The sequence below is a fragment of the Periophthalmus magnuspinnatus genome, chromosome 23, assembly GCF_009829125.3.
Source record: "Periophthalmus magnuspinnatus isolate fPerMag1 chromosome 23, fPerMag1.2.pri, whole genome shotgun sequence".
In the NCBI taxonomy this organism is placed as follows: Eukaryota; Metazoa; Chordata; class Actinopteri; order Gobiiformes; family Gobiidae; genus Periophthalmus; species Periophthalmus magnuspinnatus.
In genome coordinates, this window is record NC_047148.1 from 19,953,029 (window position 1) to 19,976,222 (window position 23,194).

General features: G+C 38.7%; 3 protein-coding genes across 3 annotated transcripts; 2 read left to right on the forward strand and 1 right to left on the reverse strand.

Annotated features, from left to right (window-relative positions):
* Window positions 1-3,789: 3,789 nt before the first annotated feature.
* On the reverse strand, window positions 3,790-5,873 carry LOC117392066 (beta-1,3-galactosyltransferase 9). Its single transcript, XM_033990047.2, has 2 exons — window positions 5,820-5,873; window positions 3,790-4,872 (listed from the first exon to the last, which is right to left on the reverse strand). Exons 1-2 carry the CDS (start codon window positions 5,871-5,873, stop codon window positions 3,790-3,792), a joined length of 1,137 nt encoding a protein of 378 aa, XP_033845938.2.
* Window positions 5,872-8,318, forward strand: psmd5 (proteasome 26S subunit, non-ATPase 5). The gene is made up of 10 exons (XM_033990316.2): window positions 5,872-6,098; window positions 6,251-6,395; window positions 6,469-6,582; window positions 6,655-6,783; window positions 6,869-6,978; window positions 7,050-7,192; window positions 7,264-7,455; window positions 7,530-7,639; window positions 7,728-7,868; window positions 7,948-8,318. Exons 1-10 carry the CDS (start codon window positions 5,872-5,874, stop codon window positions 8,203-8,205), a joined length of 1,569 nt encoding a protein of 522 aa, XP_033846207.2. The 3' UTR covers window positions 8,206-8,318.
* A 1,124-nt stretch (window positions 8,319-9,442) lies between these two features.
* kcnt1a (potassium sodium-activated channel subfamily T member 1a) lies at window positions 9,443-23,075 on the forward strand. The gene is made up of 31 exons (XM_055231894.1): window positions 9,443-9,609; window positions 10,446-10,601; window positions 13,366-13,445; window positions 13,574-13,721; window positions 13,835-13,882; window positions 13,965-14,013; window positions 14,098-14,157; window positions 14,438-14,512; window positions 14,594-14,677; window positions 14,929-15,023; window positions 15,097-15,277; window positions 15,361-15,525; window positions 15,799-15,935; window positions 16,694-16,757; window positions 16,876-16,984; window positions 17,327-17,435; window positions 17,985-18,134; window positions 18,262-18,491; window positions 19,059-19,281; window positions 19,517-19,622; window positions 19,703-19,875; window positions 20,500-20,571; window positions 20,644-20,778; window positions 20,886-20,997; window positions 21,075-21,176; window positions 21,330-21,413; window positions 21,493-21,621; window positions 21,698-21,992; window positions 22,078-22,140; window positions 22,209-22,293; window positions 22,420-23,075. The coding sequence occupies exons 1-31, from the start codon at window positions 9,443-9,445 to the stop codon at window positions 22,535-22,537; spliced, it is 3,804 nt and encodes a 1,267-aa protein (XP_055087869.1). The 3' UTR covers window positions 22,538-23,075.
* The last annotated feature ends 119 nt before the right edge of the window (window positions 23,076-23,194 follow it).

Below are 23,194 nucleotides of genomic sequence, written 5' to 3' on the forward strand. Positions count from 1 at the left end.
TTTGTTTAAACATACACAGCTAAGGAAAACTTCTAGAATACCTCCACAATCTTCTAGCTATTGAATTGATATACTTTTCAGCTAATGTCATCAACATTTCCTGTGGGTGTGATGCTAAAGGACTCCCTAAATTCGCAGCATTTTGTCTGGATTAGCGATCAGTCAGAGCTCACTAACGGCTTCATACTGTATTTTCCATGGAGTGAGTTAATGTAATTAAAATATTAAGGTTCATTGACATTTACAGCATGTTTTGTGATCCATTAAACTAACTAATACCCTCATTTTCTTTTGTCTAAAACATTACAGCTCAGTTTTGTCTCTTCTTGGTTCGCAAAACCTCAAATCAAAACCATCTCAAAACCCTAAACCTAGCCCTGACCTTTAACCTTTAAGTCTAAATTCACTCTGTTTTTCAGACTTGGCAGCACAGGTGAACGGTTTAAAAGTGTGTTGCCATGGTTGCAATAAAACCTTAAGTCTCACCCCCGCACGAAATGCCGAGCTTTTAGGGAGTCCTGTGCTGTACAAGTCTGAACTTGGAAAATCCGACCTCCGGGGATGACTGGAACGCACCATGATATTCATGTGTTTCCTTATTGATTTGAAGAACTTTGTGAGGACCCATAGAGGACCTTCCCCGTTTAAAAGATAATATTTTGATTTGAATTGCTTAATTGCTATGACCACGGCGGTTGGTTGCCGTAGTGTGAAAAACATGACTACGTACTGCTCTGTCTGAAGCTCTGTTAATAAAGTTAGGCTTTAATCTGAGCTTTTTTTTTTACAATCTGACCATAAAGAACTGACTTTCATGGAACTACAAGAGGTGAGTTGATTTGTACAGTTAAATAAATCATCTTCAGATAGTATTACAGTCAGACGCTAGCATAATCCAACAGTTTAGTCACACTTAACACTTAAACAAGGCCATGGACACTTGTACTGATCAATTTTGACAGTGTTTGCTAATGTGTGCATCGTATCACCATGGTAACTGATGACCATTCCACCATAGACATACATGCGCGTAACATTTTTCTGATTTTTCTTGAGGTAACAAATAATCTCCCTTTTCACACAACCTTAACTTACATGGGATTTCTGATATTATGCTACTTTAGAGAATATACTAAAGTGCTGTTCTTATTTAAGCGGTAGCAGATGTTCGCATCATCTGGGAGAGGCCGAGTATATGAAAGACACAACGTAACCACAAGGGAGCTCATCCGTGTTAGGCAGAACAAGCCCATAATGACAAGTACTCAAATCTGGTCTATTACAGGCAGAGTCTCCACCCAAAGCAGTCTGTAAAATGAGTAGTAGTGTAGTAGTAGTAGTAGTAGTGGCGGTGGTAAACAATAAATCATACAGTGGTTCAGAACATTGTACATCTGCCTCTTCTCTTCTCATCTACACTACATTACATTTTATTACCAGGAGATGACGTGGAGTGATTTTTTTTTTGACAGTTTGTCGGCCAGTTTGTTTCCTTTGAACATTTTCCAAGTTACCAAGAAGATTTCAGAACTTTTCAACTTAAATTAAAGCTTATGATTGAGTCTGTAGTTACGTACTGTTTGCAGGTATTTTCATGTACTGTGTAGCCAATAAAACACGCAAAATCAAATTCCAGCCATGCATTTTTGATTGATCTTAGGAGTCATTTGATAGCCCCTGAAACCAACGAAGACAAATTGTGCAGACAAAAGACACGACACACGAAAGTTCTATATAGATACCCACTGCTTTTTACAGAGACTATAGGGAAACTGCAGGCAGATTGAAAAGAAAGTGATGCATTGCACATGTGGAAGAATCAAATGAAGGTAATACACACTCATTCCATTCATCAGTCAAGTCACTGACTTGTACTGACCCATGACTTGAGCCAATCAGAGCCGCAGCTCCGTGTAAACAGCCTAAATAACACACTAAAACGCTCTGGTCTTTGCCTCTACAGTGATGCGTCTCTGAGGGGAGCATTCATTAGTGTTGCACACCACCCACACACAGTTTATCGACCTCTTGACCCCACACTGCAGGCAGCCTCTCTGTGTGTCTGTGTGTGTGTGTGTGTGTGGAGGGGCATGTGGTTTGGGGGTGCAACAGCCAAATTTCTTACTACACATTCCCACGAAAAATCCCCTAGACCTTGAGATATCCTTGAAAATGTTTCCTGAGCTTTACTATTGGGCCAGATGTTTTTTTTTTTTTGTCATATACCGTTCTGTGGCACATGGGTTTGACAAGTCTCCAGAAACCACCATTATGTTTGGACTGCAACTATTTAATTAATTGCCTATAGATAGTCATTATTTTTTAACTCATCTAGTCAAGTGATTATTTCTATTGAGATTTAGTTTTTAACCAAACAGAGGTTGAAATAATGTGACGTGAAGTACAGATAGACAGATTTATTGGCTGGCTACAGAAGTTTACGTTGTATAAGTCAACTGAGTATGATGCTGCTCATTAATCCACATTAATCAAAGTGAAAGAGTGGAGAGCGCTGTAATAGTAATGGGCAGGTCACACACACAAGCCTGCACACACACACTCACAAACACACACAGAGCAGGCCAAAGTGGAGTGATGTAGTAGAGCAGTGTGAACTTCTGGCATGTTCACCAAAGAGAAAGTTCTTTCAGTTCATACACAAACACTTTGTTTGTTCAGCTCATGTTGCTGGGATTCCGCTCAGTGATTACTTTTGTGGAATTTAAAGGACAGCAGTGGTTTGTCTGAGGCAAAAAACATACTCCTACACAGATATGCAATACGCATTTGTTGCATACATTTTTATATTAAGTGTAGACTACTATTTATAATATGCTATAAATGTTTGAGGTGCAGGGCTCCAGACTACTTTTTTTTTTCCAGGAGGACTGTAGCCAACTAAAATATTTTATGGGCATATCCAAAAAATGTATGGGTGCATGCTACAAATAGATTTTCCTAGTTAATATTATAGACCCAATTTATGTTTAACTGTAAGTTTAGTATAGACTTTATTAAAGTCTATATTTTTCTCAGTGCCCCTTCTTCTTATTGATCTGTAGTTTTGATCTGTAGTTTCACATATAGTGTAATAGTGTATTCTCTACTCTTGTTTCATATGAGGATCATCTTAAAGCAGAGGTTATAGTAAAAAGCAGCTGTCATGCAGTTAGTGCCTCATGTGAAACACTATGCTCCTTAACTAACTTTTTAACTAACTTTGAACTAAGGAGGAAGCGAGGGGAGACTGAGCGTTGTTTTATTGGAACCAAAAGGTGGTTGCATTTAAGCCTCAGACGAGCTCTGGACAGACACTAGAGATGTCACAGATGCTTTGAGCGCTGCTGTAGGCACACAGACCCCACACAGACCCAGCCTGAGCAGCCTCTGCTCAGCCTCCTGTGGAAGTGGTTGAAGAAAAAAAAAAACTCGCACAGATGCCAAAAAAGGGACAAAATGTGATCAACTGGTCGCAGTCTGGAGCTCTGAGCTGTGTGACGGCTTGTTACTGTTAAAAATGTAATTATTTATCTGAGAATCAAGAAGAAGATATTTACAATAATATTTGTTATTGATTTAGTCTTATTCTATGATTCACACTGAACACTAGAGGGCGTTATACATCTCTAAAACAGTTGTGTTATACATTATTTATTCTTGTTACATTGAAATGGAAAACATAGGATGAAAAATAAAGATATTAATTTTATTGAACTTTACAAAGCTTTACATAAATTTGTCAATAACTCTTGTGTTTGCTATAGGTACAATCACCAGGAAACTTAAAGCTTAATCCCAAGATTTGGAGAGTTTATGAAAGTATGTCAGAGCCTTGCACATCACGAGGCCAGAGTAAGTTTTAAACAAAGAACATTTTTCGTCTTTTTGCTCCATGTCTTTCCAAATTGTTTCTAGTTCTTTGCTGTCCATTCCAGCAGAGCTGAACAGGTAGCGATAACAGCATGCGTTATACTGAATATGCTTTTCTCCAGAGAATCGTGCACTGTGTGTTGGGGCCACCCCAGCCTTATGTGCACAGAGACCCACAAAGACGTCAGCAGGCACAGCTGCATGGACCTCTGCCGAGGCAATGTAGACTTTACGCACCACGTCCTGGGACAACACATAAGCGGTCTGGTCACAGTATTCAGGAAGGAACTTGTTGGGATATACAGCTGGGGGTAAGTATCCAGGGCTGTTAGGGTCATGATCTGGAGAGACTTTCTGAATCACTCTGCCTAAATACAGGTCCTCTGGATGTCTGTGAAGCCCCAGTAGGTAGGATCCAATGGCCTGAAGGTTAACATACACTGTATCCTTGGTCAGCAAGACAAAGCGTGCAACAGAGCAGTAAGCTACAACCCAATGGAGAGCTAGCACTGTTTTTTCAGCGGGGCTCCGCACAGATCCATCTGACACTGCATGCCCCTGAACTATGTCGCCATACAAATTTGACTCTTTCATGAGATTATCTTGTACATGAGAAGTTTGGGTTGATCCCAAAAAGAACAGTACTTTAACTGGAAAGCCTTGGACTTGAGTTTGGTTAGCCCAGGTCTTTCTGACTGCATCCCTTTGAGTAACATTAGGTACAGAGCTGAAGACAAGCACAAGGATGAACAGTTTTTTGTTTGTGCACGCGTCAGGGTTGGTAACATGGTAGTACTGGGAGACATTCTCTCTGGAGTTGGTCAGATCAAGTTTTCTTGCTTTTTCTCTCACATCCACAACTGTGCCATCAGTGTAGATTCCCGGTGTGGGCTGCAGGAGGTACTCCTCCACAAAGTCTGCCCCAAACAGAAGAGCATGGAAGAGGATAACATTGAACAGCAGGAAACACCACTGGTGGGTACGCAGCCTACACGGAGTAAACTGAAAGTTGAAAACAAACAACAATTAGACATAATTAAGAAAGTAAAACAAAACATAATATTATGGAATGTACCTGCATGGCAAAAGCTGTTATTCCATCAGGTTAGAAACTGCACCTTGATAAAGCAGTTGAACAACAGCGTTGACAGAACAAGTGTCCACTTTCATGAAACTCTATACCAGTATGTAACTGTGCACCCCAAAACCCAAGTCACATGAACACGAGAGTGCACGAAATACATCATTAATGACTCAAACATTTGACTAACACAAAATATTCTTGAGACACACTGCACATATGTGCATTATTTTGTTTTAAGACACAAAGACAACTATAACATCTATAACGTTATTTTAGGTTTAAGTATGACTGGGTTGGGCAGCCTAAAGCAAGGGGTTTCCAAAGTGGAGGTTGGGAACGGGGAACCCCTGGGTTTTGACACTGTATTCAATCTATTTTTTTAATAGAAAATTATTTATTTTGGTGTTAGATTGGGCCAATATCACAATGAAACATTCAAATAAATATTGTTAAATCTGCTTTAACACGTTTTGACATTTGAAATGATTACTGTTGTCCCTTAACAGTGCCCTTAAATAGGTTACATGGTTATTTTGAGGGTTCCTATCTGAAAAAGTCAAGACAACAGGCTTATTCAATTCATTCTGGTATCTGGTTCATAGTTGTCTAAAAAAAGAGAAACTATATCATACAAGTATTAAGTTATAGTGGTTAAATAGTAAATGTCTAATGCACAATTCTACTGATATTATAAACACATCAGAGGCCACTTTACTTTATGTGGGCATACTTGTTTAGACATATTGATTTTAGTTTTGTATTTTAAGTCACTACAGTTTAAGATTTTAACAAGAACAACGTTGTATTGCATTCGTTCTTGGGAAGGTAAGAAAAAGCAGTGACACTAAACTAAACACGCACTTACACTTCCGTCCACGCGGTGGCGCCAGAGCGCTGTGGTGGGGTTTTTAGACTCCATGTTGTTGCCTCTGAAGAAGCAGCGTTTGACAACAGGCGGAAGAGGTCCAGTCATGGCTGCGTCCATCGAGAGTTTATTAAGTGAAATCTCTTCTGTTGAGGATCCTACTGAAGAATTACAGAGTTTAAAAACAGCTCTTTACTCCGTGCCCGTTGGTACTTTGAGAGATTCCGTGAGCGGGCAGCGCTTGGGTGTCATCTTTTCTCTCTTAAATTCAAACTCTAGGTAAACTGCGATGCTACTGACTAATATGATCTTAATGTGCTGAGTCAGTGGGGGTTTACTTTGTATTTGAGATAGATAATCGTGCATAATAACACCATTAAAACTGAATGCTATGATGTTTTGTTATAACAGTGTCTGAACTGCTTTGACAGGGAACAGGTTGAACTATGTGTGGACATCCTAGAGCGGATATTGGTGGCTTTAAGTCCAGTTGTCTTGGTCCAGAACTACAGAGCCGAGCTTCAAGGAGGCATTAAACACAACAATGATGCTGTTAAAATACTGGCCTTGACACAGGTAGAAATGCTCATATATTCCCATTTATATACAGTCTTTCCTCTTGCTCATTGAAAGTGCATGATTATTTCAGATTGGGAGAATAGTGGAACATCCAGATGCAGTCACTGAAATCCTCGACAACACTGAGCTCCTCTGCACTGTCATCCACTCAATCGGAGAGGAGAAAATTTCTGTGGCTAAACAGGTAACCCAGTTCTTAGCAAGCCTGGAATCATAATCATACTGAACACGTTTATTACTAATTGTGTTGTTTCAGGCCATTCAATCGCTGTCCAAACTGAGTCATTCAAAAGCTGGTTTGGATAAACTATTTCAGAGTGAGATGCTGAAAACTCTAAAAGAAGTGATGGCTGTCAGTGATGTTGTCAGATACAGAATATATGAGGTGAGTGTTGGCCAAAGTCTTCCTTATTTATAATTGTTTTTTTTTTTTCCCTCATATCAATTTGATGTTTTTTGTTTGCATGCAGCTTGTTGTGGAAATCTCATCTATCTCTCCCATTTCCTTCGGATATTGTGCCAACAGTGGCCTCATCTCACAGCTGCTTGATGAACTGACAGGAGATGATGTATTAATTAGGTAATAAGGTTTCATTATTGTCATTGCATAAATCGTGGGCTGTTTGAACACTACTGTTTTTGTTTTTCCAGAGTAACTGCAGTTGAAATGGTGACACACTTAGCACAAAGCCTACATGGTCGGCAATTTTTGACAAATCAAGGTATAATGAACCAGATCTCCAACATGATCAGAGGAGCAGAAACGGATCCCTTTTCTTCTCTCTATCTTCCTGGTATGCATTTTCTTGTTTTGATTTCAGACGTGTTTTTCACTATTAAAATGTATTGCAATTTGTTGAATTAGGTTTGGTGAAATTCTTTGGCAATGTGGCCATTATGGACAGTCCTCAGCAGATTTGTGAAACCTACCCAGAGTTTCAGAACAAGGTGTTTGAGATGGCCCTGGATTCAGATCCAGCTGTGATTGGTGTGGCTTTGGATACGTTGGGTTTGCTTGGCTCTACTGTTGAAGGCAAACAGGTCTTTCAAAAAACAGGTATTATTTTCAAACTTGGTTATTTTTTGTATATATAGGTATATTTTTTTTACCAGTCCAACTTGTTTCTATAGGAGAAAAATTCAAAGCTGTACTAGTAAGAATGAGTCACCTTGCCAGTACCGAAGCTACAGAGCTCAGAGTTCGAAGTTTGGAGGCCATATCCCAGCTGCTCACACTACAGGTTCTTGTGTTTATATGTTAATTATGTAATATTAGTTTGTTAATTTACTGTATAATTGTAGTATAATTATACTGTTGTTTTGCTGCAGCCAGAACAGCAGACAGAAGACCTTTTGGCCTTGACAGAGTCCTGGTTCCAGCTTTTGTCAAAACAGCCAGTGGACATGATCCATAAAATCAGCACTCAGCCTTTTCCAGAGCTACACTGCTGTGCTCTCCGCATTTTTACTGTAAGTACTAATGTATTTTCTAACATGCATCTGCCATGCACATACCATCTGATAATTATACTCATTATTTGTTCTGTAGGCCATTGCTTCTCAACCATGGGGTCAGAGGTTAATGATGAGCACTCCTGGTTTTATGGAGTTTGTTTTGGATCGCTCAACAAGTCAAACTAAGGATGCGAAAGATGCAAAGTTTGAACTAGTAGGGGCACTTGTAAGTTCATCATCAGCAACAGAAATCCTGGGCAGTCAGAACTGTCTGCGTCTGAAAACGTACTTGCGAGAAGGACCGTACTATGTCACAGCAGTGGCAGTAGTTGGCACAGAAGGTGCTAACTGAGGAATGCATTTATCACAGGTTTAACTGTATACATGCTCTAGTGCCACAGTCTTCTGTTCTATATTGTTCTATTTGCCTTTTTCAGTGGAATCTCTAATAAACAGACAAGAACTAACCTGCAGTAGCATTTTCTTTTTTTCGTAGTAAAATGTTTGAGAACTAATTCTCATGTACAAGCATAAGACAAAGACAAATAATCTCACAAGATGCATGGTATGATTTATATATACATATATATGTATATATAATGTTTGTTTGTTTATATATATATATGTATATATATATGTATGTGTGTGTGTGTGTGTGTGTGTGTGGGGGTGTGTGTGTGTGTGTGTGTGTGTATGTATGTGAGAGACCCCATAAGTGAGGCAGACTGATAATACGTGTGTCTGGTTTATACTAATGGCCAATCTCCTGTTTTAATATCCTGCCTCATTATTTTGGTATTTGTTGATTTATTTAACAGGTGTTTTTATGTGAACTGTTTTTCTACTGTAGAAGGATTTCATCCAGCCTGATCAATGACACCTTTTCTCAACCTTGTGTCAACCTCTCGCTGGTGATTCATGACGACTCCCACACCACATTTCCCTTATAAAAAAACAAGAAACAGACCTTTACAAATAGGCAACAGTCAATCATCATCAGTTCCTTTTTTAAACTCCCATTTCAAGCTATTTCCGGAGCATCATGGTCATTGGCACCTCCATTTACACAATTTTCTATCTTTTAAATCTCTAATGTGAAATATAATGTGTCTATGGGAACATTTTATTACATGTGTTTGACAAACCATTTTATAGAAAACCTCCCCCTAACTGGCACTTTAATTTGTAGCCTGTTTATTTTCCATAATATGCATACTAGCATATTTTATTATTGAATATTATCTTTTTACTGTCTGTCCCCATTTACTCATTTTGTATTCATTTCTGAAGAGTAGCCTTCATGAATGCTTGAGATGCCAGTGCGCGTGGACGGCGCAGCGGATGTGCGTCCAACAGAGGGTGCCAATCTCTCCTGATGAGGACTTAGTGATAAATTAACAGTTATTGCGCTAGGTGCTCTATCTCTAGGAAAAAGCTGTTTGGCTTCAGACAGCTCTCGCAGTGACTGTGCTCAGGAGCCAAACTTCTGCCGCACATTACAGCAGGATTTAAGATGCACTTGTCTTTTAGATGACTGGACACTCGGGACAAGTTACCTGAGCTTTTTGGGAGACTTTTGTCACTGTCCAATGCCATTAAGCCAGCAAGAAGACTTTGTGAAGGGGGATTCCTCACCGACCACCACAGCTCTCCGATCCGACGCCAGGACCGGCTCTCCAGCCAAAATGTGCAGTGAATGTTACGTGAATCAGACATTTGTGAACGATGATGGGACCGTGAACGTGCACAAGCCTCGGTAAGACACGGACAAACTAAAGTAAAGTATAGGCTCTAAACGCAGCCTTCTGCAGATTTGTGTGCGGCTAATAAGTCTAACTGGTATTGATTTATTTATTTTTTACTTGACAAGTTCAGTTTAAACCAAATGAACTGATTCCATAAAGGCAGCACTCTGTTTGTTTTACATGTTGTGATTGTGCTTTTCTCATTTAGGCCTTTCTGTATAAAAGTGTGCATTGAGCATTTTCATTTTCTCTGCATCCAGGCTGTGGCCATGAAATGACAGTAAATATAACTCCATCATAAAAAGACCAAATTAAAATGAATATATTATTATTATTATTATTATTATTATTATTATTATTATTATTATTATTATTATTATTATTATTATTATTATGTTATTTCTTCAATGTAAATAAAACTTCCATCTACAAGTTTCAAAACATGAAGGGACAAATACCCTGAAATAATATAAAAAATAACATTGTCAGTTTATGTATAACTTCTGAATATTTAAAAATCATAATACTCTTTCTTCACAGTTTATTGCAAAGAATTTGAGTTTCTCGCCCACCCCATTGCTACAGCTGATCACCATCCCATCTTTGCACCCATCCTTGTGTTGAGGGCAACAGGTAACCACTAATAAAGCCCCCTTTATATTTACCAAACTCATCCAGTCTTATCTTGTTGTTTTCACTAGTTTACATGATCAAGTCACTGTTGGATAGTGTGTAATTGTAGCTTATGTGTCTTTTCCTACTGGTCCTGCTCATTGTATAATCCAAACCTTTTTGTTTCTTTGCTCTTCACGCCTTGATTAAATGTATTTTTTTTTCTGTAATGCAGCTCTTCTTCAACTCCATCCCAGAGAAACAGTGGGATCATCCTGAACATCTCCGGCCTAAAGATGGAGCAGGCAGAAAGTGAGGTGCCACCGCTCCCACCCAGGTTTCGCTTCAGAGACCTTCTCCTCGGGGACCAAAGCTTCCAGAATGACGACAGGTAGGTTTTTTTTTACATGGTTTTATGCATTACACATGTCTAAATACTCAAATATATTAAAATTGTCCTCATAATGATTTTTTGTTAAATAGTTAATATGGGTTTAATTAGCACCATTGGTATTACACAAATGACAGCATATTTGTGTACATATCATTTTGAAATACAGTACTGAACCTGACAGCTGTCCCGTATAAAATGGATCTATGACTAAGTGGAAGTTTGCGTAATAAATGCTACTTGAAGTCTTTTGGTATTTGAATACCCTTTGTATAATGGTGGGGTTTTAAGGAGTCATTCTTTTATCCTGCATGCTGACTGCCTACCTGTTCCTGCTGTTACTGCCGTCAACATTTCTAAAGTCGCACACCCACTGCATGGACGCTTTAACTCTGTACATTCTGTAAATGGCATGGTTCTTTCCTAATAATAAAAAAAAAAAACATAGGAGTGGATGGAGTTCTTACAATTTGCAAAACATGAAAGTCACTGTGCTGTCGAAGGTGAGTGACTGTGAAAGGATCCTGTCAAAGGCAAACTGTGTGTAGATTAGCTTTAGTAACAGTCAGCTGTATTGTGTGGTCTGTAGAGTGTGTAAAAATAATGTAACAATTCAACTAAACAAATGACTAGACATAATCAGACTTTAAAAAGCTCTAACACCATTTTGAGCCCGGTGCTGTCCGTGGTGCTGAAGTGAAGCGACTACTTTTGCAGTATTTGATGCATTTTGGCTGTGTCTAATCTGTGCATGCTTGTACTTTAGTGTTGAAAAATGATTTAAACAACCTGCAATGGCAGTTTATAGTAGAGGTCTGCATGTTGTTGTTTTAAAGACTATATATCATGCTCATCCAAAAAACTATTCTTCTTGCAAATAGCTTTTAATAAAAATCTTACCAGGTCTTCGCAGCCCAGTCAGTATATAATCGTATTTCTTCGTGTGGTTTTCAGGTTAGATTTTATACTCACAGCTGTGACTCAACTTGAAAATGTCACTGGTCACATCTGCCCAGGGTTCATCCATTACTCAAATGTTCCCTATTCAGAAGCACGCATGCATAAGAAACACAAACAAACCCTCTCCCAAATAAACATCTGTTCATCTGGGTCCACAATAAGACAACCTCCTCATGTGTAATTTCATAATGCTAATTGTTTTTCATTATGAGTAGTGTAGTAACGTAATGGAAGGATAAAACTGATCAGTGGATTAGTAGATTCTTTCATAGACCTGTAAGTAATGTATTATCCATTTCTTATAACACCTCTAACACGTCATTGACTTCAAATGGACATTTTCCTTCCCATCTGCTGTTGTGAAAGTGTGTGAGGGTTTGTATGTGTAGATGAATAGATGTAGCTGTGGTCCACATGCAAACCCACAGAAGCTCAGGTGATGAGGATTCGTGGCACACAGCGGCACCTGAAGTATTTGTGTGCATCCACCTGTCACACTGACATTTTTCTGCTTTAGTGTTTACACTTTATTACAGCATGCTTTGCTGCTGCAGAGGGACATATAACTGCATCAGCACTGGATATTCCCATCTTTGAAACGTTGCTGTGGAAACAGACAGAGAGAGAAAGTGGGAGAGGGAGAATAAATGTGTGTTTAAAGTGTTTACATAAACACCTATCGCCTAAAAAGCATTCTGCACGTATCGTTGCTTACTGCGATACAGAAGAAAAAATATTTAAAGAACAGTCGCGATTTCACACAGGATTACAGCAAGTGTGCATTGTTGGCACGACGCAGCTACAGGTAATCGTGAGTCTCTCATATGGATCCCGGAGTCGTCATCCCGACCTGGGTCAGTACAACCGTGGGAACGTGGAGGTCGGAGGCTCTTGGTAGTGAATGTGGACAGAGGTAGGACCCCAGGTTTTCAGGGTTACGAAAAGTTTAAGAAGCATGTAATGGCTTTCAGAATCTGCAAATGGAAGATACAATTCCAGAAGCCATACTTGTGTTTGGAAGGCAAAACATATTACCTCTGAAAAATAACACTGTATTTGTGGACAACTTTGTCAATAATAGACCACGATGCCTGCATAGACGGCATAGACCGCAGTATGACTAATGTCAGACCCCTTGAAACAGTAAGAGTTCTCAACAGGAGCTGATTAAGGGTCATTATGTGCACCATTATGCACGGAGGACACATTTCACATTGTATGACCATGTCTTTTAGGCTCAGCACCTAAATACACTTTAACAAAATCTTTCTGTTGTTATTGTTTTCATAACATAATGTTCCTAAAAGAAAGAACACTGTAAACCTGTATCTATACGCACATTTAGGCAAGTTAATGAAAAGATCAAACATGCAAACAAGCCCAAATAAAATGCCCCTCTGCACATCAATCAGACCAATGAACTTGTGTTTGATTGAAATGTCCTAAAAGTACATTTAAACCATTGAAGTGACAGGCACAATATTTGTCTTGCACTTTTCTGTAATCTGTTCTCTGAAGATTGTGCGTGTAAAAGTCTGTAGGGAAATTTGTCATCTGCATTTGGCTCATCTCTCAAAGCTGCTGAGGTAACCTGTCAGGGAGAGTGGGTGATGTGCAGTGCCCGGGGACCCAATTCCAGATCAGGGGTTTCTTAGGACTACTTTAACTGCACAGGTAGAGAAACAGGCAAACATAAATCAGACATGGATAATTGCCTCATCATTAAATCATATATTAATGTTACCTTAATGTCTGTATTATTGTATGCTCCTTTCTTTTTTCACATTTTCTTTGATCTTTTTAGGGTTCAAGTGGAATTTTATGTGAATGAAAACACATTTAAGGAACGTTTGAAATTGTTCTTCATTAAAAACCAACGATCAAGTAAGTCAGTTAAATTAAACACAAATAAAATAGATCTTTACAGTAGTACCACGAATGTAAAGCACCAACACCAACCACGCAAGAAGTTTAAAAAAAAAAAAAATTGATTCCCTTTTGTATATTCGAAGGCCTGAGGATTCGTGTTTTCAACTTCTGTCTGAAGCTGCTCACATGTTTGCTGTACATAATCAGAGTGATGACGGACAACCCGGTTCAGAGTGGTCACAGCAGCCACAGTGGTGCACAAACAGGCATCGCCGGCACCAACACTAAATGGTATGTACTTAGTGAGTGAGCTCTTTATTGTAATGTGGATTTGAAAATACAGGAGTTCTTACATTTACTTCCTTTTTGTTTTTGTTTTTTTTGTTTTTTTTTTATTCTTTTAGCGTTGATTGTCTGTCTAATGCATCCAATCAAGACAGCGCAATCAACTGGTGAGCCACCACATTTGTTTTTTCATGTTCAGCAGTTTTTCCTAATGATTCTTTAACGTGGACTTTGTTCTCATTGGGTTAGGGAGCTGATATTTTGGGTGGACAGGAAAGTGCCTGTCTGGGCCATACAAGTAAGCCATAAAATGTGTTATAACATGATGCCAGATATTGTTAGCATTTCTTTCTACACCATTTGTGTTATGCGATTTATGTAGGTGATTGTGGCCATCATCAGTTTCCTGGAAACGATGTTATTGATGTATTTGAGTTACAAGGTGAGACACTGGCACACTACTCGGCCTTGAATCTGAATCATTATGCTCTTCGGTATAATTAGTCACTCTCAATCTGACAATCCATAAGTGGAGTAATTAACTTCAATTGTTGTCAAGGCGGCATTAACGATAGATGGTAATTGCAATGTGGGGCGGAGGTAAAAGATTAAGTGCTATCAGAAAGTGACATGTGACAGTGAAGATGTGCATCTCTATGGAAACTCTCTGAGCTCTCTGTTTGCTCAGGTAAAAGGTATAAAAGTGTGTTTGTTTTTGCCAGGGAAATATTTGGGAGCAGATATTTCAAGTGTCCTTTCTCTTGGAGATGATCAACACAGTCCCCTTTATTATCACGGTAAAACAATTACTCTGGATAAACAGCAGTGATAAAATGTTTTTTTGCTTGACGAGTCTCATTATAAATCTCACTATTTAGATATTCTGGCCTTCTCTGAGGAACATCTTTATCCCCGTGTTTCTTAATTGCTGGTTAGCCAAATGTGCTTTGGAAAACATGATTGTGAGTAATTGCATTAACCTAAATGCTTCTGTCCCAATGAGTTAAATCAAGGCCCTCTGACTCACGATGTGGTGGTTGGGCTGCTTTGTAATGATGTTAATTGGTTGCTAATAACAGCACACCCATAACACGTCTTCCTGCTTTGGAACCTCAAGCGAAAATATTTTTTCTAATTAATGTAAATACTGAAATTATGCTTCTTATACTTTTTTTTTTAAATATATAATTTTCTGTATTCTTCATTTCTTTAGAATGATGTTCACAGAGCAATTCAGAGGACAAACTCTGCCATGTTTAATCAGGTCCTTATTCTCATCTGCACTCTGCTGTGCCTTGTCTTCACTGGGTAAGCTTTTAAAGCTAAACTTTTATTTGTGTTTCTTGTTTAATATAATGTTTTATCTGATTCTTCTGAGTAGTACATGTGGAATCCAGCACTTGGAACGAGCTGGAAAAAATCTCTCTCTCTTCAATTCCTTCTACTTCTGTATTGTTACCTTCTCCACCGTGGGCTTTGGAGATGTCACTCCTCGCATTTGGCCATCTCAGCTGCTGGTAGTCATCATGATCTGTGTGGCACTGGTGGTTCTCCCTCTGCAGGTAATAAAATCCTCCATTACATAACCAAAACCTTCTTATGAAATGTTTATGTGGATGCCTTTGTTAATTTCTTGCCTTGACAGTTTGAAGAATTAATTTATCTGTGGATGGAGAGACAAAAATCTGGAGGAAATTACAGCCGCCACCGAGCCCAGACCGAGAAACATGTGGTGCTGTGTGTCAGCTCACTCAAGATTGATTTACTCATGGACTTCCTTAATGAGTTCTATGCTCATCCCAGACTACAGGTACAGTTAGTTGTAATGACCATGCCAAAATGCCATATATTTTTAGAACCTATTAATATAAAAAGTCTGACCTCTCATTTGGTATAATACAGTGAAACTGGGTTAGTCTAACAAATCTACCAATTTACCTACTATAAATTAAAGCCAATTAAGCCTAGATAGAGTTACCTGGAATCAACTTACAGCTCTACTCTTTACATCACTGTAAATTTCATAATACTTTCATAATTGTTGCAATATTTTATTTAATATATTATATTTTTTTATTATTAGGATTACTACGTGGTGATTCTATGCCCAAGTGAGATGGACCTGCAGGTGCGGAGGGTGCTGCAGATTCCTCTGTGGTCACAGCGAGTGATTTACTTACAAGGATCTGTCCTCAAGGACCAGGATCTGCTCAGAGCCAAGTAAGTTTTGGGCTTTTATGCAGTGAATAAATGTAAGCTAAATGTTCTTGTGTTTCCAGAGGCTAGTCTGGGAAATTACATGTTGATGTAATAGTTGTAAGTGGTGTAATTAGGTAAAACAGCTCACAGGACCACACTGTTTATACTCTTGGCTTACTAATTGAAAGTTAGATCTCATTGGGGGATGTGTTTAATTCTTGAAAAAGAAAATGGTTTGTTTTGTGCTTTACTTTGCATTTATCCTCAACTAAATATAATGATTTGACTGTTTGTAGTGAACACAATGTGCTTGTATTATATTCACTCGTTTTAGAATTACCACACTATAAATGTATGAAGTCTGAGTTCTCTCATTAGTATTTATTTGGTCATTAATAGTCTGATTATTTTGTAATTATGATAATTCAAAGCTTTTTCATAACTGGCACGATACATATATTCAAACAAAAATGACAGAAATGCATGTATGTGTGGAATAATTTATGGAAATACCAATATAGATTATCTGCTTTTTGAGCAATTAAAATGTAGACTGGGAGTGTGTCAGACTCACATCTTACATGTGGCGTTATTTCAAATCCACCCACACTTGTTTTGCATTCTGCACTCTGCTGGCTCCTCTAATCATATGCAAAACAGGGTATATTGGTACAGCTTTTTAGATTTTGTGTAATTCAAACATTGATTGTCCCATAATAACATGATAACATGACCCTCCATGATTTAGACAGAGATCTGTATTTTTTATGTCTCTACAGAATGGATGATGCTGAAGCCTGTTTTATTCTCAGCAGTCGTAACGAGGTGGATCGCACTGCAGCTGTATGACATTTTTATCATAACAATATTATAATTGAAGAGTGAAATTAAATTAATGGGATTAATGCGGTCACAAATACATTCAATTGTTTATAAGTATGTAACTGTTATCTCAACTCAGGATCATCAGACCATACTGAGGGCTTGGGCAGTCAAAGACTTTGCTCCAAACTGTCCACTCTACGTCCAGATACTCAAACCAGAAAACAAGTTTCATGTCAAATTTGCAGGTGAGAGTATGATGAATGTGATTCAAATTTTGACTAATAAAATAAATAGATATAGATGTACACCGTACATGTGTGTGCAGTAGTTTGAGAGGTACAGTTTTAGTGACACATGGGAAGGACTTGTGGAGTCACTCTGATGTTGCCAGGCAACGGGTGAAGACAGAAGTCATTTCACCCTGTGGCAGATTGCTGCCAGAAAATAGTAACAGTATGTCATGCGACGTAATAGTAGCTACATATGTTGTGACCACAAAAAAATAATGCTTCTACTTCTAAAAGAAATTCATATTTATATAAGAATAATTCAATAAACCATCACAACCCTGTTTTATTTTGTTTCAGATCATGTTGTGTGTGAAGAGGAATTCAAATATGCCATGTTGGCACTAAACTGTGTTTGCCCAGCCACCTCCACTTTGGTCACTCTGCTTGTGCACACTTCTCGTGGACGGTGTGTAGACTTGAATGTGTGCCCTCAAGCCCTTTCTTTATTTTTTGTATTGTCTACATATTTATATACTGCCCCCAGGGAAATGACACAGAGACACAAATCAAAAACAGAATCATAGCTTATTGTGGTCCACAGCGAGAGTCAGGGAGAGTGCACTAAATGAAAGGAAAAGCAGTGAGCGGTTAAAAGGATCTGTTCCTCATACAAGAGCATAAAGAGCTCAGTGTGAAAATGATTTCTGCCAGCATGCCACCATTACATTTTTACATGGTGAAGTCAATTGCTTAGAAACTAGAAAAGAAATCAATTGTCTGTAGCATGTGTGCGCCTGGTATTTTCTTTAAAGTCAAGTTTTGAAAGTGTCTTTTTTATTTAGTGTATTATATATTTATATATGTGCATCTTATTATTTATTTGTCTTGCAACAGAACACGATGCTCAAAACACTGCCGACACATTTAGTCCACAATACAAAAACACAAGTGTAAATAGAAAGGGCAATGTTTCAAATGTTTTAACTCATGTTTGTTTTTGGTTTTACAATCCTAGAGAAGGACAGCAGTCTCCTGAGCAGTGGCAGAGGATGTATGGATGTTGTTCTGGAAATGAGGTCTACCATATCCGACTGTGTGACAGCAAGTTTTTTGGGGAGTACAGTGGAAAAAGCTTCACATATGCGTCATTTCATGCTCATAAAAAGTAAGTCAGAACATTTTAGAGATACAAGGCTTTCATTAATTGTTTAGGTTTGTTGTTCACTGCTACATGAAAAGTATTATCTTTATTTACCAACAAATGTCCAATTTTATCTGTGCATGTCGCTAAGGTATGGAGTGTGTCTGATTGGTATTAAACAAGAAGACAACAAGAGCATCCTGTTAAATCCAGGTCCACGCCACATCATGGCTGCCACAGACACGTGTTACTACATTAATATCACCAAAGAGGAAAACTCTGCATTCATCTTCAACCAGGAGGAAAAGAAAGGCAGATCTGCTGGGGGACTTTATGATGGGCCTGCACAACTTCCTGTTCACAGCATCATTGCAAGCATGGGTAAGGTGACATTTTTTGTTATTTAAAGGAACTGTATGTAAAATTTAGATTTTACATTTCTCAAACAACTATCTGTGTCCCCAGTTTAAATCAAATACAGCTTTTACTAATAAAAACATGTATCGCTGGTCTATTCTTAATTACAAAATCACTGGACATGATGATATGTTTATTTGTGTTATTATTGGGTGTTTTGGTTCTCAAGATGATTATCCAGTCAGAAAACAGAATGAGCCTCACATGAGTCTCTCATTTAGGTTGCCAGTTTCTATGCTGAAATCCAATTGATTTAATGATATAATTTGAATTCTCACTGTCTGAATCCTGGCACCTGCAGCTGCTCATTAATCACTGCTGTGCATCTTCTGAGTGAATTCTGGAGGTTCTGAGCTTTCACAAGGCAGGGCCTGTCCATACACTAAGAATGAGAAAAACTTGTGTCGTCTAGAGGCAGGTTTAGGCACTGGCAACCCAGGTCCAGTTGTGATTGCAGTGCTAAAGAGAAATAGCACAGTACATACAGTTCCTTTGATATTTTGTACTTTTGTTTTGTGTCTGTGTTTAAAGGCACGGTTGCAATGGATCTTCAGAACACAAGTCCACCTACAGGTGGTAGCCTTGTCCCACCACCTACTGTAAACGGGACAGGGGGGCGACGACCAAGCATTGCACCAGTTCAGGAAATTGCAGATTCCTCTACCATTTTGCCCTGTGACCTTCTTAGTGATCAGTCTGAAGATGACTCTGTTTTCCCAGATGAGAAAGACCAATCATCTACAGAGCTGGGACAGTAAGTTCTGTTGGGTGTTTTTTCCATGAACTGACTGCATTCAGCTTCATATTTGCATTATTTATTATATTTCTATTGCATTGCATCTCAATAGACTTTAACAGACAAACACAGAGCAACAATAAGATTTTGCTGGATTGTTTTGTCCAATCAATCAAGTCCCTACAGTGCAGTACAGTATTTTGTACATATTTCATTTGTTACCGGGTCCATTTCCTCTTTCATTTCCTCCCAGGTATGTGAAAGGTTATCCGCCTAACTCACCATACATTGGCAGCTCGCCCACATTATGCCATTTGTTATCAGAGAAAGCCCCGTTTTGCTGTCTACGGCTGGACCAGGTGGGCCTACAGCACTGTCTATTTGAAATTAGTCACTGTTAGTACATTACATAAGGGTTTTACTTTTTTCTGTTATGCAGGGATGTCGACACAACAGTTTTGAGGACGCCAAAGCATATGGGTTTAAAAACAAGCTCATTATTGTATCTGCTGAAACGGCTGGGAATGGTCTTTATAACTTTATAGTGCCTCTCAGAGCTTATTACAGACCAAGAAAAGAGCTCAACCCCATTGTCTTGTTGCTGGATAATCCGTGAGTTAAATTTCTTCATATTTCTTTCATTCGGTTGTTCACATTTTATGACAGGGAACATTGTGTGTTCTAAAAGCTCACGTCAGCAGAGCACTTAGGCAAAGGCTGTGGAGGTGGGCCGCCATTGTCAGTCCTGATGTTAGGTTACAGCTGCTGCTCAGCATGACGGTGTGTTTTGAGTGACAAAGAAAATAAAACACTGCTCTCTGCTAGACCGTAACCATGGCAACCTGCTTTTCCTTGAACTCGGACGATATATAGATATTCCTACAACAGAAAAATATCTTCAGAAATATTGGCCATGTAAGCTTTCAAGGCTTTTTCATCCGCTGCATGTGTGCTCTGGGAAACGACATCGTCTCTGCGCCCTGTAGCACTCTCTCCTCTGTCGCACACAGATACAAACGCCCACTCGTACATGCAGTTCAATCACATGCACAGCCTTGAGCCTCATGTCAGCAGGGCTAGGCTTCTGTCATGGTTAGTGGAGGAAGACGACCATTAATAAAGTGACTAAATGTCTCTGAGTGATGGGGAACACACTCATCAGTGCTAAGACACACTAGTGACCAGTGCTGACTGAATCACATTTAGTCATGTACTAACACATCCATTGTCTTACAGGCCAGATAATCACTTTCTAGAGGCTATCTGCTGTTTTCCAATGGTTTATTACATGGCAGGTTCAATAGACAAGTAAGTGAGAAATGCAGCACATGTCCAGAGTGTTTTGATTATACAAGTTTTGGGTTTGTTTTGGTGTTTCAGTTTGGACAGCCTGTTGCAGTGTGGAATCATCTATGCTGACAATTTGGTTGTGGTGGATAAAGAAAGTACCATGAGTGCAGAGGAAGACTACATGGCTGATGCTAAAACTATTGTAAACGTACAGACAATGTTTAGGTGATTTCTTTTACTAATAACTTATCAAATAATAATCAATAATTAGTGAAAATTTTTTGCTTGTACCTTGTATGTTGGTTCCTAAACAACATCTGTCTCTTTTCCAGGCTGTTTCCCAGTCTAAGTATCATCACAGAGCTTACTCATCCGTCCAACATGAGGTTTATGCAGTTCAGAGCTAAAGACTGCTATTCACTTGCACTCTCCAAATTAGAGAAGGTGAGATTTCTCTGAACTGAAGCTCACTATTATAATATAAAACTGTATTGATAATGAATGTGTCTTTTGAATCACAGAAAGAGCGTGATAAAGGCTCTAATCTGGCCTTCATGTTTCGCCTTCCATTCGCTGCAGGGAGAGTGTTCAGCATCAGCATGTTGGACACACTACTGTATCAGGTTCATACATGAATTGTTTGATTTGTAAATGGCTTAAAGTTACCTGTTAGCAGACATTTTAAGAGCTATGCATTTGGCGCCATCTTGCGTTCAAAAGGAAGAACTCTACATTTGTTCTCCTTGACTGATCTATTTTTTTCTTCATGATTTCAGTCTTTTGTGAAGGACTACATGATACTTATTGCCAGGTTGCTCTTAGGATTAGACACTACTCCTGGATCAGGCTATCTCTGTGCTGTGAGTAACATTTTTAAATGGTCCAGACATACAGACGCAATAATTTGGTAAACCAAATGTGTTTTCATTTTGGTCCAAGATGAAAGTTACAGAGGAGGATATATGGATTGGAACGTATGGACGGCTGTTTCAGAAGCTTTGCTCTTCTAGTGCTGAAATTCCAATTGGAATCTATCGAACAGAATCACACATTTTCTCTGCAGCAGAGGTAATTTATTTTTTAAAATTCATATATTATTTTTTTTTCTTTAATGATTGGAAAAATGTTTTACCTTCCATCCTAGTCTCAAGTGTCTATGAGTGTGGACGACTGTGAGGACACTAAAGACAGAGGTTGTGAACTTCGAAGCGTTGACCAGGCAGATCCTCCTCTCAGGAGGAAAAAAAGCATGCAGTGGGCACGGCGTCTGAGTAGACGAAGCAGCAGGTGGCAGAGCGTTAGTCGTGATTCAACCAAGGACCATGCCCAGCGCATTGCCCAGCAGCGACTGAACCTGTACAGACGATCTGAACGAGAGGAGCTGTCAGAGCTGGTCCGCAACAGAATGAAGCATCTGGGATTACCCACATCCGGATATGGTGAGTACTATGATCCTGTTTTAAAACTGCTTGTTTGAATTTGAAAATCATGTGTCTTTGTCCATCTCTGCATTATGTAACATAGAAGATCTAACCAATCTGACTGCCAGTGATGTCATGAACAGAGTTAATCTGGGTTATCTACAAGGTAAAGCAATTCAATCAAGGCACAATCCTGTTAATGTACTAACTTTTGATTTACTAATTGCATTACAGATGAGCAGAACGATCAGCAGAACACCTTATCTTATGTTTTGATAAACCCTTCACCGGACACTAGACTGGAGCTTAATGACATTGTGTAAGCATTAGATTTTCTACTTTCAGGAAATAATAGAATTCAGAACAGAAGTTAAGAATCACATTCATTTTTGTTGCACATTTCTTTCTGTTAGTTGTTGTTTAAACTTATCTCCTCTTTGTTCAGCTACTTGATCCGCTCTGACCCTCTGGCCCATGTCCCGGAGGAGCCTCCTCTCCACAGCAGCAGCCTCAAAGAGCGTCGTGAGTTCAGCTACGACATCAAGGAGGACACCCAGCTCTGAGTACACAGAGGCCCTCCTTATCACCTCCTGTGAACACTCAGCTAACCTCAAAGACAATCAGTGCTTTGTTCAGCAGTGCCACTGTCTCTCTAAATTTAACCAGAGGCTCTGCATTTGTGGATAATATTGTACTTTGTTACTTGTAAGCCTTTAGAAACAGTGACTTGTGTTTAAGCAATTAGAAATGGTTTACATTTTGGTCTTAGAATTGTCAAAGTTTTTTAATGGGCTGTGCCAGAGTTTTAGTAGTGTGGCATTAAAGGTACAATAGTAACCTACTTTCTTGATATTTCAGATACTGTTTTTGTCCAATTGTTAATAATTACTATTTATAAACTATTTAAGTCAATTGCACTTTAAATTGTTTGTAGATTATGTTAAGAGGAAAACAAGACTCTTCAGTTGTAAACTTAAGATTTTTACATCAAGTTTAGATGTATGTATTGTATTATATTTTTACATTCACGCTGCTGTTGTATTACTGTATTACTGTATTAAAATGTATATTTTCTGTTTTACATTATATAAATGCTAAAGCTAAAAGCTATCTCTTTATAACAGTAACAGTATTTAAAATAACCCCTTTAACAACCTGGACAAAGCCATACAATGATTTGATCACACACACTAAAGAAATTGCAGTTTTCATACCAGAAT

What these genes read in the sequence shown, in the direction of transcription:
- LOC117392066 (XM_033990047.2), bottom strand. Translation starts at nt 5,873, where the DNA reads ATGGAGTCTAAAAACCCCACCACAGCGCTCTGGCGCCACCGCGTGGAC. An exon ending in GCCACCGCGTGGACGGAAGT is followed by an intron (nt 4,873 to 5,819) that starts GTAAGTGCGTGT and finishes TTCAACTTTCAG; the next exon opens with TTTACTCCGTGTAGGCTGCG.
- psmd5 (XM_033990316.2), top strand. Translation starts at nt 5,872, where the DNA reads ATGTTGTTGCCTCTGAAGAAGCAGCGTTTGACAACAGGCGGAAGAGGT. An exon ending in CTCTTAAATTCAAACTCTAG is followed by an intron (nt 6,099 to 6,250) that starts GTAAACTGCGAT and finishes CTGCTTTGACAG; the next exon opens with GGAACAGGTTGAACTATGTG. An exon ending in TCAGATACAGAATATATGAG is followed by an intron (nt 6,784 to 6,868) that starts GTGAGTGTTGGC and finishes GTTTGCATGCAG; the next exon opens with CTTGTTGTGGAAATCTCATC.
- kcnt1a (XM_055231894.1), top strand. Translation starts at nt 9,443, where the DNA reads ATGCCATTAAGCCAGCAAGAAGACTTTGTGAAGGGGGATTCCTCACCG. An exon ending in CAGCATCATTGCAAGCATGG is followed by an intron (nt 18,492 to 19,058) that starts GTAAGGTGACAT and finishes CTGTGTTTAAAG; the next exon opens with GCACGGTTGCAATGGATCTT. An exon ending in GTCTTGTTGCTGGATAATCC is followed by an intron (nt 19,876 to 20,499) that starts GTGAGTTAAATT and finishes ATTGTCTTACAG; the next exon opens with GCCAGATAATCACTTTCTAG.